At 35.7% G+C, this 14,533-nt stretch overlaps 1 protein-coding gene across 4 annotated transcripts in view; it reads left to right on the top strand.

The window, feature by feature from the left end:
- METTL8 (methyltransferase 8, tRNA N3-cytidine) overlaps positions 1–13,356 on the top strand; it is a 33,027-nt gene extending 19,671 nt beyond the window's left edge. For 2 of the 4 annotated variants that reach the window (XM_065750659.1, XM_065750661.1), the window contains exons 5-11: positions 317–366; positions 2,759–2,822; positions 3,153–3,292; positions 6,407–6,513; positions 6,604–6,669; positions 7,270–7,496; positions 11,537–11,546. In XM_065750659.1, coding sequence (XP_065606731.1) covers positions 317–366; positions 2,759–2,822; positions 3,153–3,292; positions 6,407–6,513; positions 6,604–6,669; positions 7,270–7,460 — 618 coding nt within the window. In that variant the 3' untranslated portion in view covers positions 7,461–7,496; positions 11,537–11,546. Of the gene's footprint in view, positions 1–316; positions 367–2,758; positions 2,823–3,152; positions 3,293–6,406; positions 6,514–6,603; positions 6,670–7,262; positions 7,497–11,536; positions 11,547–13,164 lie in introns of those variants that run through there. The other 2 variants (XM_065750658.1, XM_065750660.1) reach the window with 2 other exon arrangements.
- Positions 13,357–14,533: the final 1,177 nt, after the last annotated feature.

Here is a 14,533-nt window from a genome sequence, read left to right as displayed (position 1 = left end):
TTCTAATTTCCTACAGAAACTTCTGTCTCAAAGTGCTTTATTCTGCGTACTTGGCACATTGTTGCCAAATGGCGATGGATAAAGCTAGCACATTTTCCCATGCGTTTGAGCATTGGAGTCTTACTTAACTTTGGAAACATTGAGGAGAAATGTGATCATAGGTGAAGTGATTTGAGAACTGTGGTATGAGCTGTTTGTACCTTTTCTGTCCAACAAACCTTCAAGCCTAATGGGTCCTACCTACTGACTAATTTATGACAGAAAAGAATATGTTTTGTTTACTCATTTAACTTTTTTTTTTGTCTTCTGATTTCAGGTTGGTTGTGGCGCTGGAAATAGCGTATTTCCTATTTTGAAAGTTATATGGTATGTAGTGCTGCATTTTCAAATATGAAAGTTCAGTTTTTCTCCATTTTTTTCGAATGTTGGTGCTAGACTAGTACAGCAGGAAGTGTTGACTGCACTGCTTTACAGCCCTGAATTTCTAAGCGCATGGAGACCACAGACAATGTTGGTAGCATCAGTACAAGATAAATGTATTGCTCAGTCTTCAAGGTGCCATATCTGTTCACAAGTTTTTTATATTCAGGAGCATTCAGACTGACTTATTGTAGTTAATCACAGACAAGTTAAATATCCTTTATCTTATGCATTACTTCAAAACTACCCGATATAGTTTTAAAGGGCCAAAATCAGACAGTAAATAATGATTTGGTCTTCTGGTGATAAGTTGTGTTATTGTTTTTTAATTTGGTTGACATACCTTATAAAATTACTTCAGGTTTTAGTGACAAGGAAGGCACAAGTCCTGTACTGCAGTACTTAATTCCTTGAAATGTTTAAAGCATTTAGTTTCTGGTTTTAGAAAGCTCTGTTATGACAGCATGACCTCCCTTCCATGTATGCAGGAAGGTTTTATTGGAAAGACTGGATATATATCATGGATTGAAATTGATTTCTTTTTATTCACACCTCTAAGAGGTCATGTGCAGCATAGTTCATTATTCTGTAAATGAATTTTGATTGCTATCATCACAACAGTGTAAAAATCCTCCATTTTGCAGATATGGAAACAGAGAACAGGAGGAATCAAGTGATACATGGGGGTCATAAATGAAACCTATTAGTGTCAGCAGTGCATTTTCATCCCAAAATGCTTTACTTTGGAGAGCATAGTCTGAAAGGGAAGCCCGGTATCATCTAAGTATCTGTATTAAAAAAAAGATGAGACAAACTTTTGTGTTTTTCTCACAGGAGGCATTAGTCATAGGTTGACATTTCTGGTTATTAATTAATCCTGGAGATCTCCATTCTTATGCAAATCCTTCAGTCAGATTGGTTGGTACATGGAGCAACTTAACACGTTTATCTTTGTTTATCTTGTGTATTACCTGATGGAAACATCTTTTCCTTCTTAGTGGGCTTGGCTTTAAAGCACAGTTGATTTTGTTTTGAATTTAATAATATAAAAATCATCTTTGGTGTAAATAAAAAAAAAAGCTGAAGTCAAGTGTGTACCTTAGCTACAAAAATATTCCATTTAAGTTTGTAACATAACTTTTATGCAGCTTGTCCAAGCTCCCATAAAATTAAAACTGCTTTTTAATACAAATAATCATGAAATAGCTATCCATATTAACCTGTGTCTTTGTTTTAAGTTATCTTTTTACACAGCTGCTATTGTATTTTCTAAAAAATAATGTAAAAGTAATAATATCTTAGCAAGTTAATAAGTTGATTAGGTAATTAACTTGACCTTTGTCAAGGAGCTGTCTGTGTCCAAAGCCTGAGTGCTTGTCCTCATCCATAATAAATACCTTAACTTACCAACTGTCATTGTGATTGCAGAGCTCATAAAAGTTTTGTTCAGCAACAGAGGTTTTATTTGGTCCGTAAAGTTTCTCCGGAAGGGATTTCAGATAGAGATCACTAATTCAGGTGTATGTACTCTGATATTTTATAGACATTGCCACAGGTTTTTAATTCCCTTTATAAGGAAATGGTCTGTCCAAAATCTCAAATAATTTTAGGTCATGAGTTGATGATGTGATCATCCTTCAGTAGGTTTGGTGTGGGGGGCTTTGCACAGTTACTTCTAAAGGAGTTTTTTTGGAGATTAGAAAAAAAAAATCTCCTTCAAGTTACTAGTATCTGTTGAATGGTGCAAGGAAATTTGCAGCTGGCTTAGTTGTGGATTGGAAAGATTCCACAGGAAATTCTTATCTATCTTTGCTTACAAAACAAATTGAATAATGGAAGGAAACAATCAATACAATTCAATTGAACCTAAGGTGCCATATGGGAACCCAAGCATCTACAGAACTGTGGATTACTTTTGCAAAACTATCCCACTCGACATCGCGTTACCAATTAGACTGGATACATGAGCTAATGATAAAGATTTAGTCCAAGGTTTTTTGTAAGAAAATATGACCTATTATGTGCCTTTTATGTAATATAACACCAGGACGTCGTCTTCACTCCTGGCAGCCCTCGGTGACCTTTCTTTTCCTTTTTACTTCCTAGCCCTGACAAGGCTGTAATTCTCATTTTTATACTAACTGTCTGTTGGTATTCTTATGAATTTATCTGCCCTGTTGGTTCATTACAACCTATACAGCTTTCTGTATCCATCAGAGCGTGCTTAATCAAACCTATGGAAAGTCCCAAAGGGGCCTCTGTAGTTCTAAGAACACTGATGTAGACTTTCATCTTTTACAATAGTAATTTTATAACTGATGGTGGTTTGTTTTTCTAGGAATACACCTGGAACCTTTCTGTACTGTTGTGATTTTGCTTCAGGAGCAGTGGAGCTGGTAAAGGTAATTCATGTGCTTGCTTTAGAGTACTTTATAAACCTGTAATTCAGGAGGTTGCCAGGAAGCCGTCTTCATGAAAAAGAATGTGATAGCTTTGACAACTTTTAACTGAAGTTTTCAATATTCCAAAGAACAAAGTCTTACTCTGTACAAGAGGAATGAATACCATCAGTGAGCTTGCTTCTCAGCTTGAGTAAGATACTAGACAGAATAGGCTTTTTTATGAGATGTTTTACAATGCTGAATAATTGAAGAAAAAAGTTTCTTGAGTCATAGTAAACGTATTAACTACTACTGTTCTCTCTGTGCCTCTTTTCATCTTTTTCCTGACAGTCACATTCGTCCTACAATTCAGCCTGGTGTTCTGCCTTTGTTCATGATGTGTGTGATGATGCTTTACCCTATCCTTTTCCAGATGAGATCCTGGATGTCATTCTCCTTGTCTTTGTGCTCTCAACTATTCATCCTGACAGGTAAATGAGGACTAAAGGGCAAAGCAAATAGGTTAAATCTCTTTTATCCCTAGAGGTTTTCAAGAATATCAAAGGAAGGTGATGAATCTTTAATTTATTATTTAGCAAATACAATATTTACAAAAAACACAAGGTATTTTAAATGCTGTTTTCCAGAGAGAAAAGCTGGTCAGGCTAATTCACTAGCAAACCTCCTGTCTCCATCAAATAAAAGAAGCCTACTGTAACTAAATACAACCTTATTAAAAGTGGCACTGCTTCAAGAAAATTGCATATTCAGAAACAGACCACTAGTCTTCCAGAAGGAAATTATTCTCAATGATCAAAGCATTCGTGATTTAAAACCTTACAGTATGTTGATGAAGGTTTAGTTTGCTGATTTTCCACAAACAAATGCATACATACATGCCTTTTAAATGAAAATACATTCAGAATTTTGTAACATGTTAGGATTTGAAGAAGTTAATCTAATTTTCATGCATAGTGTTGAGAGCTGTTAACCTTGTTACTAATAACTCAGTGTCTAATGAACCAAATATTATAACTGTTAAAGATGGTTGATTTTTAAAATGTCTTTTTTTCTTTTTTAATGAGAAAAGTTCAAAAGAATGCATGTAAGTTAAATACTTGACTCTTCCTTTAACCAGATTATTTGAAAGGAAATAACATGCCCTTTTTCTTTCAGAATGCTATTAAAATGGAGTTGGCAGAAAGGATAGTATTTGCCTAAGTGTCAAAACTGTTTCCCTGTCTAAGTTACTAATGATTAGCTTCACAGAGAAATCTTTCCTGTATAGGATATTGCTCCTTCCTGTTTGTTCAGAGATGAGCACATGAGTCATGCAAAGCCTGGGTCCAGATTTCAGAAACAATTCAGGCAGTGGATTTCAGATCTCTGTAACTGCAGCGATGCTGCCAGGAAAAAAATTGGACAATAGAGGCACATTCATTCAATTGCTTAGTCTGTAAAAGCAGTAATAAGATGTTCTCTCAGAATTTCTGTGAGTATTTTCCTGCTCATCATTTGAGTATAGATGTGTTCATTTTTAATCGCCATGTCTGTATCCAAAGGCTGACATGGATTTTTTTGAATACGTACATACACATACTCAAATATATGTACCCATAAAAATCTTCATGTGATTATCAGTCTGATAAGATCCACTTTCCCAAAATTTGTTAGGCAGTGCAGTGTCAAATAAATAAAGTGACTGCATGAAGACAAATATAATCCAGACCTCTTTTGTTTAGTTTCTGTTTTTCCTGGAAATGTAGGAGATGAAAAGAGAACGATGTTACAGAACTTAGGTTCTTTGGAAGCCTGAAAAACATACATGAGAGACACATTTGTGTTCAGCACAGTTGTTACTTTGTGATTTCTCTACAGCTCATGTATTTAGTTTTTGCTAATTGCTGCTTTCATAGCTGGTAGGTGACACACTTCACTTCTGCTACAAGTCACCACTAGAAGTTGGTCACAGAATTTGAAAAAATGTGAATATGAAAGAATGTGAATTAATATGATCCAGTCCTTCTAGACAAAACTTCTATTTACACATAGATAGTCTGTTCTGTGGACAGATACCTGTCTTAAACGGTCATTTTTTCTTAGGTTGTGCTGCCTCTTCTGTTGTGTTATACCTGACTGCCTACATTGAGCATGAGCAAAGAGGAGAACTATTAAGGCATTTGACTTCCTTTGAGGAAATTCTGTGCTCAAAAAGCTTATTTTATTTATTGAGATATGCTGCTATTTTCTGCTGAATTACCTCCTAACTGTGTCCCTTAAAAATCAAGGCAGGATTTCTGCACTGCTGTTGCATAAGGACCAAATTGTACTATTGTGTGTGCGTGTATGTGTGTGTATGTGTATATATATATGTATATATGTATATATATATGTATATATATGTATATATGTGTATATATATATATATGTGTGTGTGTGTGTATATATATATATATACATACACCACAATGGTTGTGTTTTCAAGGGATAGGCTGCCTGAGAGACAGGCATGGTATAAGGATTTTCTATTAGTAGGCAGTGATAGTATGTTGATTTTGCATAATTAAGGATGAGTAGCTCTTCTTTAGCATTTTTAAGATGTGAATAGGAAAGCACCGTGCCTTTCTTATGCATTCATTTACCATTCTCTCTGGCTGCATGTCTTCTCTGTGATCTGTCTATGCCCATGTGGAAAGAAGGGCTGAGCGAGGCACATGGACTGCTCTACCTTTCAGCCTGCAAAGTGAAAACTGCCTTTTTTTGGACTATCATAAATGTGGGCAATATGATTTCCACATTCATGAAATGTTCTGAAAGAGTGAGGCAAACTCAAGGCATTATTCATTAGTAATATATTTTGCAGAGTAATGCAAATACAAAGAAGTGCCACTGAAAATGCCCTTGTGTAGTGAAGGAGCACTGTGTTGAGGTACTTAGTCCTGTCGTACATACAGCTGATGTGATCTTGGTAAGGAAAAGCAGATCTTAGATATGATCAAGGCTTACAAATGTGTCAACATTTTGGAGGACATAGACTTTATCCTCTAATAAGCAAGATCTCTGGATGGAATCCTACTGAATTCTTCTCCTGAGCTACTACTCATGTTTGTCTTTACATTCTCTGTCATTGGGTATTTAGATACTGACTGTGTGCATGATCAATACCTCGATAGAGAATCATCAGCCTTCCACAGCTTCGTTTTTACTGTGTACTGTAGAGAGGCTTAGTCTAGTTCACCAATGCCCATAGCTAACTGTTTGTTCATTGCCATATGTATATGCCTGACATTTATTCAGGACCTGTGTCTTAATCTACACCTAAGATTCTATTGAAGCAAAGGTAAGGGAATCCATTTTTTCTTTTGAGTTTGTATTCTCTAATAATATTTTCATATAAATGTTTTTTTTGGTAGTTGGTGTTTTTTTTCTCTGATCGTTTTTGTAAAGAGTTCTTCCTGTTTGCTAATGTTTGTCCTCTTTGTAGTAAATATATAGGTACTCCTCAGTGTAGCTTCAGAAATCTGTGTATTTTCCAAGTATCTAGGGAAAAAAACCAAAGCATTTAACATTGGCAAATCCCTCCAATATCTCATCTATTTTCTAAGGATGCAACGGGTTGTAAATAGATTGGTTAAACTACTGAAACCTGGAGGAATGCTGTTATTTCGAGACTATGGAAGATACGATACAGCTCAGCTTCGTTTTAAAAAAGGTAGTTCCTGAATGTTCCTTACTGTTTATTCTTTTTTTGGGGAAAAAAAAATGCCAAACATCATTTTTATTTTCTGTTCTAATTTCTTAGGTCATTGCTTGTCAGAAAATTTTTATGTACGAGGAGATGGAACCAGAGTATATTTCTTTACCAAAGGTATGAAATAGCTTATTTTTATAGAAAGTGTTGAGTGTCTCTCAAGATTATTTGGGTTATAAAAGCTCATCTTTAAACTTTGAATTTAAAGAATATTTTCATTAGCCTCTTTTCTAATCCTCAGTTTTACAAAACCCAAAGCTAAGAGTTGTGAGGAAGTAATTCTTTTTTCATGTGTATGCTTGTTGCCTCTGAGGTTCTACAAGATTTCTTGCAGATGTCACTGAAATTTCTCTTGGAATAAGCATCTTATGTCTAAATCTATTCTCAAATGGTGTTATTGAAAGAATAAGAAATATATTTAGTAATATGTCAATATATTTTTAATATAATTTTTAAAGTTGAGAAACATGCTTGGAAGGATAGCTGGTAGCAGTGCTCTGATATCTTGTTCTGCTGTGTTGATCTGTCTGAGCTTTTAGTCCTCTTTCTGTGGGAACTAAACTTACATCCCTCATTATGAATACTACTGCTCATTGCCCTTCCATTTGTTCAGTTTTGCTGGCAATCAGCTTAGACTTGTGCACTGTACCCTACCTGCTGAAAACTAATTTCATTTTGTTTCAATTTATTACAACAATTCTTCATCTGAGAAAACAGAAGAGGTGCAGAACATGTTCACTTTGGCTGGATTAACTGAAGTACAGAATTTAGTTGATCGTCGATTACAAGTAAATAGGAAGAAAAAAGTGACAATGCAGCGAGTTTGGGTACAAAGCAAGTTCCAAAAACCATTGCTGCTAACTCTGGATAATCCTCAAGAAACCACCAAGATGCATCCTTATGGATAACTGTACTGTTAACTTAAGAAACTGAAACAAATCTGAGTAAGTATGTTTTATATAAATCTTGTGTTTGCTTCTGAAAAAGAGAAATACACCGAACTGAAAACTTTTCCCTGATCTTTTTCAAGTGTATGTATTTGAAAATGTTCAGAAAAATACATGCATTTCTAACTTCTTTATATATGCAATAAAAGGAGATGCATTCAGCTAGTCATAACTGTGACCAGACATTTTACTTCATTTTGTATGAATAGTCACTAAGTATGAGCATATGAGATTTCACAGTATGCAAGATGTATTTAAGTTTTAATGAAGCAGAATTATTTCTGGGATTTTCAGAATATCTGCTCTCACTCTCGCTTACAAGTTATGCTGTGTTAATTTCTTCTAACCACTGTATGTCTTGCAACTGTATTTCCTCTTTTGGGGGAAATTCCTTGGTGCATAAACATTGAAGAGAAGATCTGTTTCTAATTTGCATGAAAGTTATTTCATACTAACTGTATGTGATACGCATAGGTATGAGATTAGTCAGTGGTTGTCATTCTCTACTGTGTCTGGCTTATTCCTCTGAAGTTTCTGCTTTCCATCTACATGCTTATCAGAAGCATGCCAAACTGTGCAATAGCTAAGTGACATGCTGTATTTCAAATATCGTAGGTAAGCTGAGAATCATGTAGAAAAGAATGACCACAATGCCAAAACAGTGCTGGCCACACCTTTTTTCATGGAGTTCAGGATATAGCTGGCCTTTGTGGTTGCAAGCATGCACTATTGTGGGCATGGTGGTGATGGGCTGGGTTGGACTTGATGAATTTGGAAGTCTTTTCCAGCCTCAACAATTCTATGATTCTTTTGGCTCATTTCTACCAGTACATCCACGTCTTTCTCTACAGGGCTGCTCTCTGAGTTCTCCTGATCTGTACATGTATGTGGAATTGCCCAGCCTAAGTGCAGTACCTTGCACTTGGCCTTGCTGAACCTCGTTACATCCACATGGGCTCACCTTTTTAGCTTATTCAGGTCCCTTTGGGCGACATCCCTTCCTCCTATTGTATCAACTGCACCACTCAGCTTAGTGTTATCAGCAAACTTAGTGAGGGTGTGCTGAATCTCACTGTCATTGATCAAGATGTTAAAGAGCACTGGTCTCAAGGTGGGCCCCTGTGGAACAGTACTCATCAGTGGCTTACACCTGGATATAGAACCATTGATCTCAGCTGTCTGGCTGTGACCATTCATCCAGTTCTTTATCCACTGAGTAGTCCAACCTTCAGATCCATATCTCTTCAGTTTAGAGATGAGGATGTGGTGTGAGCATGTCAAAGGCCTTGTAGAAATCCATGTAAATAATATCACTTGCTCTTCCAGCATCCACTGATGCCATCACTCCGTTGTAGAAGGCTACTAGACTTGATTGGGCATCTTAGATGTGCCTTAACATAGCTTCCAGGAGGATTTACTCCATGATCTTAGCAGGCACAGACATGAGGCTTAACAGCCTGTACTTTCCCAGATCTTCATTTCTCCCATTCTTAAAAATGGGAGGGATGTTTCCTTTTTTACAGGCACAGAGGACTTCTTCTGACAGCCATGACTTTTCAAATATGATGAAGAGTGCCTTAGCAATCATATAAGCCAATTCCTTCAGGACCCTGGAACCCTGAGATGTCATCCAGCCCTGTAAACTTGTACATGTTCAGTCTCAGAACTTTCTTTTTGCTTACAGTGAGAGGGATTTTGCTTATCCTACCTCAGACTAAAGGTTCAGGGGGTACAAGAGACATGAGAGAGATGTGGTAGAGGGAGGGCAAAAAGAATAGTCCAGAGTACATTTTGTTAATATTATGGGGTAATAATAAAATGGTGGCTTACGTGACAGCTGAAATATTTTTGTTGTTTTTGTTTACAGTGAGAGGTAGGTTTCTTAGTGCTTGAGTCTTAGAAACACGACTCTGTGTTTTTTATAGATCCTGTGGAGAAATAGGACTACACTGGTATGTCAAGTGCTTTTAAGGAAAAAACCAAAATGCAGTCGTTGCTTTCAGAGGCATAGTGCTGGCAACTGAGCTACTATTAAAATATACTATTTCTGCTGTTTAAATGAAATTTTATAGTAACTTACTCAGAAGGAAGAGAGGATAAGAAACAAATGAATGAATAAAATAATTGTGTTACTTCGAGGATATAGGATTTATATAATCTATAATATACATGCAGTTTTGGGTCCTGCTAATACAGTTACATTCTCAAAGTCTCTTAACTTCTATTTAGCTTTTGTTTTAGTCTGAAGGGTAAGCATGTCCCACCTAACAACCTGTTGTTTTGGAAATTGCTAGCTGCTGTGCTAGTTAAAGCTGGTTGTCTTCTAGAAATAAAGAAATTTCCTACATTTATATGCTAGATATCTTCATGTCCTTTGAAAAGATGAAGGACCTGCATAATTTCCAAAAACCCAGTTATATTTCAAGAATGAGGTGCAATAACAGGGGTAGAATCTGATCCTGCATTTCTTGTGTATTCTAAACTCCCTTTAGAATAAGATACTTGTTTATGAATTTAAGTAATTTAGGAAGCTTTGGTTAGAAAAGCTTTTAGTTAGCTTTGGCTTACTGTAACCTGGAATAAATGCTTTTTGGTACGGATCAGATGAAAGGTTAAAATACAGCTGTGTTTCTTCAAACCACCAGTCTTAGGAGTCTGCAACATAGAAATAAAAACCTGCTTGTATTTTAAAGAAATTGCTACCCTGTTCAACTTTTATTTTTAATTGTGACTTTCGAGTACACATAGCTCTGAGTCCTGTATGAAGTATTTTCAGTTGCAGAATTTGCCAGGAGGTGATGGTGATGATAAAAGCCTGAGCATTTTACAGTCTCATGTATATGATATAGTATATGATTTTACAGTCTCATTCATGTATATGATGTAGATTTTCCAATGTAGAGGCTAATGAAATATTTTCTTTGTCTCTCACATAGGTATGTTGATTCTGGCAAGATTTTAATGTGTTATGTTGTTATTTTAACAAAAATATTACATCAGTAGAAACCAAACCCTAAATTCTTGTATGGCCTTGAGCAAAATTGACTGTTTCTCTTCCACATCTTGCAGCTCAAGTATCAGTCAGTTTTAGAAGAATGGTGTAATGGTGTGTGTTCTAGAAGTAATAAGTTCAGCTACTATTTTTAACAGTGTAGAATATCAGCTGCAAAGAGAATTGTAACTAGGCTGAACTATTGTGAGACTGATGCAAGGGGAAATGGGCAATATCTTTTCTGATAAGTCCTACCCCCCAGTGCAGGTGCTTTTCTGTATTTTGGTTTGTGAAATTACAGTTTTCAAAAAGCTTAACCAGGGATGTATTTTTAAAATATTCTTAAGAAATCTCTATTATTTTTTAGCTGGGATAACTGGCACCATAATATCTCAAAGAGAAAGGCCAGTAGAATTACTGAAATGAAGGAAAGAACTGCAGGCAATTATATGGGAAAAAAAGTTTAAAATGTCTTAATTTATGAGGAACAGAAAAATGAGGGTATTGCAAAGAAAAAGTGCCCATTGTCAAATAAGGTTGCAAATTCTACTTTTGAAATATGAAGTTACTTCTTTAATCAGATATATGCCTAGACTTTCTAAAGTTATGTAAGTATATGTTATAGGAATAGTAAACATTTTTATTGCAAATGATTGTAGATAGGCTTAAGGGTTACTTCTTTGTTTTTTTTGTTGTTTTGTTTAGTAAGGCTTCCTGTGGTGGTAAGGCAGACTTTTGATTATATGTAAATATCAGTTACAGAAAGATGATCTTGAGCTTTGGCTTCATAACTTTGGCTTCCTTTATTCACATTATGCACCTTTTGCCCACCTCCACTGATATGCATTACATTTAAATACAGATATATATGAGAATTGCACTTACTGTTTTAGACTAGGTGTTCTTTTATGTCACATAGTTTGTAAGCAAGTTCAGGACAGTTAAATACTAAAAAAAAAAAAATTGAATAGACAACTCTCTTTCCTACGCTTTTTTCTGAGGTATCTAGTCAACAGCAAATTTGTTTGTTTTTTTTTCTCCCCAGCAATACCAAGGCATGTGGTTGTGCAATATCTACAAGGCCACCAAGTCTGAAGAGGACAAAGAAAATGCAGGGCAGGCAAAGAGACAGCAGGAGCTCTAGACACAAGTTTCCTCTTGTATTGGAAACCATTTTGTTTCTATTCTGCCTTTAGATTTCACCTCTGCTACTCTGCAGATTCTACTGTTCTATTATAACAGAAAAACTTGTAATAAACTATCCTGAAATTTGTATTAAAAACCAATGTAATCAATTAACATAAACTTTGCTACTTCATTTTGATTTGTGATGTGGTCTTCATTCACTTTTCTGGTGTGCTTTTTGTTATACTGACATATTCTCCATTTCCTCTTCTTACTATTTGTGATAGGCAGTTGTTTCCACAGGAGAGTTTTATCTCCTATGCAGAACAGTGTGTTCTTTCTTTCTGTATGAATTCAATGAGTGGTACTGATGGTCAGCTGGTGCAGAAGTATCGGTTGTTTATTATTAGTTTAATCTAAAGTATACCTTAGTCTTTGCTGTCTCTAATGGTAGCGATAATAATTAAGACAGTTCCTGCATCAACTGTATTTCTGCCTAGGGGGTAGTGGCACAGCTTTAAGAATAGATCATGTATGTTATTAAAATGTTTACAATTTTAATTGTCAATAATGTAGGTCACTTGGATTTTCAATACCTCAACTTTTTTACGTGTTTGGAACAAAGCTATTCTATGTGGGGTTTTTTGTTGTTGTTGGTTGTTGGGTTTTTTTTTTTTTTACATTAAGGATATGACAGTTGACCTTCTCTGTCAGAAACTGGATAAGTCTGCCTTCTGTAAACAATTATTATCATTATATGCTCAGTAAGAATTGCCTGGGTTGCCATGGGCATCTCTAGCAGATTCTTTGCTGTACCTGCTCATTTGGGCATGTCAGTCATGCCTGGACTTGATACCTGAACTGAGAAGGGACCATTGTCCACCTTTTGCATTGTCCACCTTTTGCAGGTACTAAGCAATTAAAAGAACAGCTTGACTGCCTGGAAAACAGGAGAGAGGCAGGAGGGTAGGAAGGTGAAGATGGGGCTCAAAGGCAGACAAGAGAAGGAATCTTTCCTCTCAGAAGTGGCAGAAGAAATAAGCTTGAGTGAACTAACAAAAGAATGAGATGTAGAACTGAATGTGAAATAAGCAAGAGAACATCATGGGCAGCACATGGAAATGTGTAACAATGCAGTGAGCTCGCTGGGCCTGGGAAGTAGTGAAAAAATGAAGGATGTCAGGGTAAAAAAAGAACTGATCATAAATATAACAGATAAATATAAAACATAAATATAACAGGTTTATGAACATAAATATAACAGGTTTAATAGAACATAAATAGTGAAACCTGTGTAAACAAAGAAATTTGGATAAGGATGTTAGGTGGAAAGATCTATCTTCAAGATCTTTTTCTCTCAAATGCTTTGGTATTTCCACATCTTCATGGAATATTATAGGCTTTGTCTTTCATCCAAATGTGCAGAATGTATTTCAGTATATTCCAAAGATGGAGTGCTTCATCTGTTGTAGTTTATATGTGCTATGCACACGTGTTTGCAACAGCACAGGCGGGTTTATGATACACCTGTTTTTGCTTTTTCCTTAGGGAACAATGTTTTTACCTTCTTTCAAATAGAACTCTAAAGTGACAGAAGATACAACCCTAACCTCCTGGGAAGTGAATACGAAAGAATAACAGAAGTCTGCACACCCTGACTGTGCTCAATCAAGGTAGGACAATTAAATTTACTCCATATGTTCTGAAGTTGTCCCATTTAAATCAAGAGCATATCTGCAGATTATCACCTTTAAGTGCCTCCCAATCTCAGTTTCTGTTATACTTGCATCTGTTCAACAGAACTTAATTGAATTTGTATGAACTAGAAATACTTAAAAGAAAAACAGCAGAATAGACTTCAGGCTTTATCTGAGATAACAACAGTTTAGAGAACAAATCTGTATATTATTTTTAAACAACAGACAAACCCCAAAATCTCACAACCATAGAGTAGCAGTTATCCAGAGGACTGGAAACATAGGTAATTCTTTGAAGTATAATTTATGCCATCAAGAATATTAGTGTGACAAAGCTTGGAATGCTTACTGTTCACCAGAAGTATCTTATCAGCTGTTGCCATGAAATGGTAGTAAGCAACAAGACAGTCCCATTTTCAGAGGATGCTTAATTGGTCAGGTTACTACAATTGTGAAGAGAATGTGAAAGAGTAAGAAAGAGAGTGAATTAGTTCAATGACTGCTAAATCACATTGATAACATACAATTTAATACATGCTCAAAGGATAATCTGAACATTCAGATGTATTGATGCTAAACAAACTGTAAGTACATTAAAAACAGACTTGGTGTTTGCTGCTAGTTATAAAAACAAGCAAAATGTAAAGATACTTGAATGGGATGTAAAAACAGGATGCTATACAACTGCTACATAAAATCTTCTCTGTTGCACATCCCATTCAGATAGAAAAATGTTGTGTAAATAAATAGATGATGAAAATTTCTAGAAATAAATTCCATTTGAATGCAGGTTGGGGAAATGAATGATAGGCGATATGAGGATGGCATAGAATGTGATATTTTAGTATGTAGAAGGTACAGTTCATCCGTTTACACCACACAGAAATCATAGTAAATTGGTCAATTAGCAGGCATCAAATCTGCATCGATCGGATAAATATATGCAGTATACCCTGCTGCATATACTACTACTCTGTAAGGAATCATAATGTTCACAAGGCTAAGTGATCAATGGGTTATTAAAAGCCACTCACATGAGGTCTTCCATTTTTAGTTTTAGATTGTGTGAGTGAAAGGGAAAATCTGCATTTACCATTTAAGACTTAAAAAACACTGAACAAGAAAACAAGATGAACTACCAAACAGACTAAAGTCTTTTTAGCTTTTGTGAGATCCTTATATTGCTCAGCAACAGAGCTGAAGAATAAGCCTGAATACTA

This window comes from Cyrtonyx montezumae, unplaced genomic scaffold, assembly GCF_038088225.1.
Source record: "Cyrtonyx montezumae isolate F1298 unplaced genomic scaffold, pur_monq_1.0 scaffold_7, whole genome shotgun sequence".
Lineage (NCBI taxonomy): Eukaryota > Metazoa > Chordata > Aves > Galliformes > Odontophoridae > Cyrtonyx > Cyrtonyx montezumae.
This window is presented reverse-complemented; position numbering and strand designations above follow the sequence as displayed.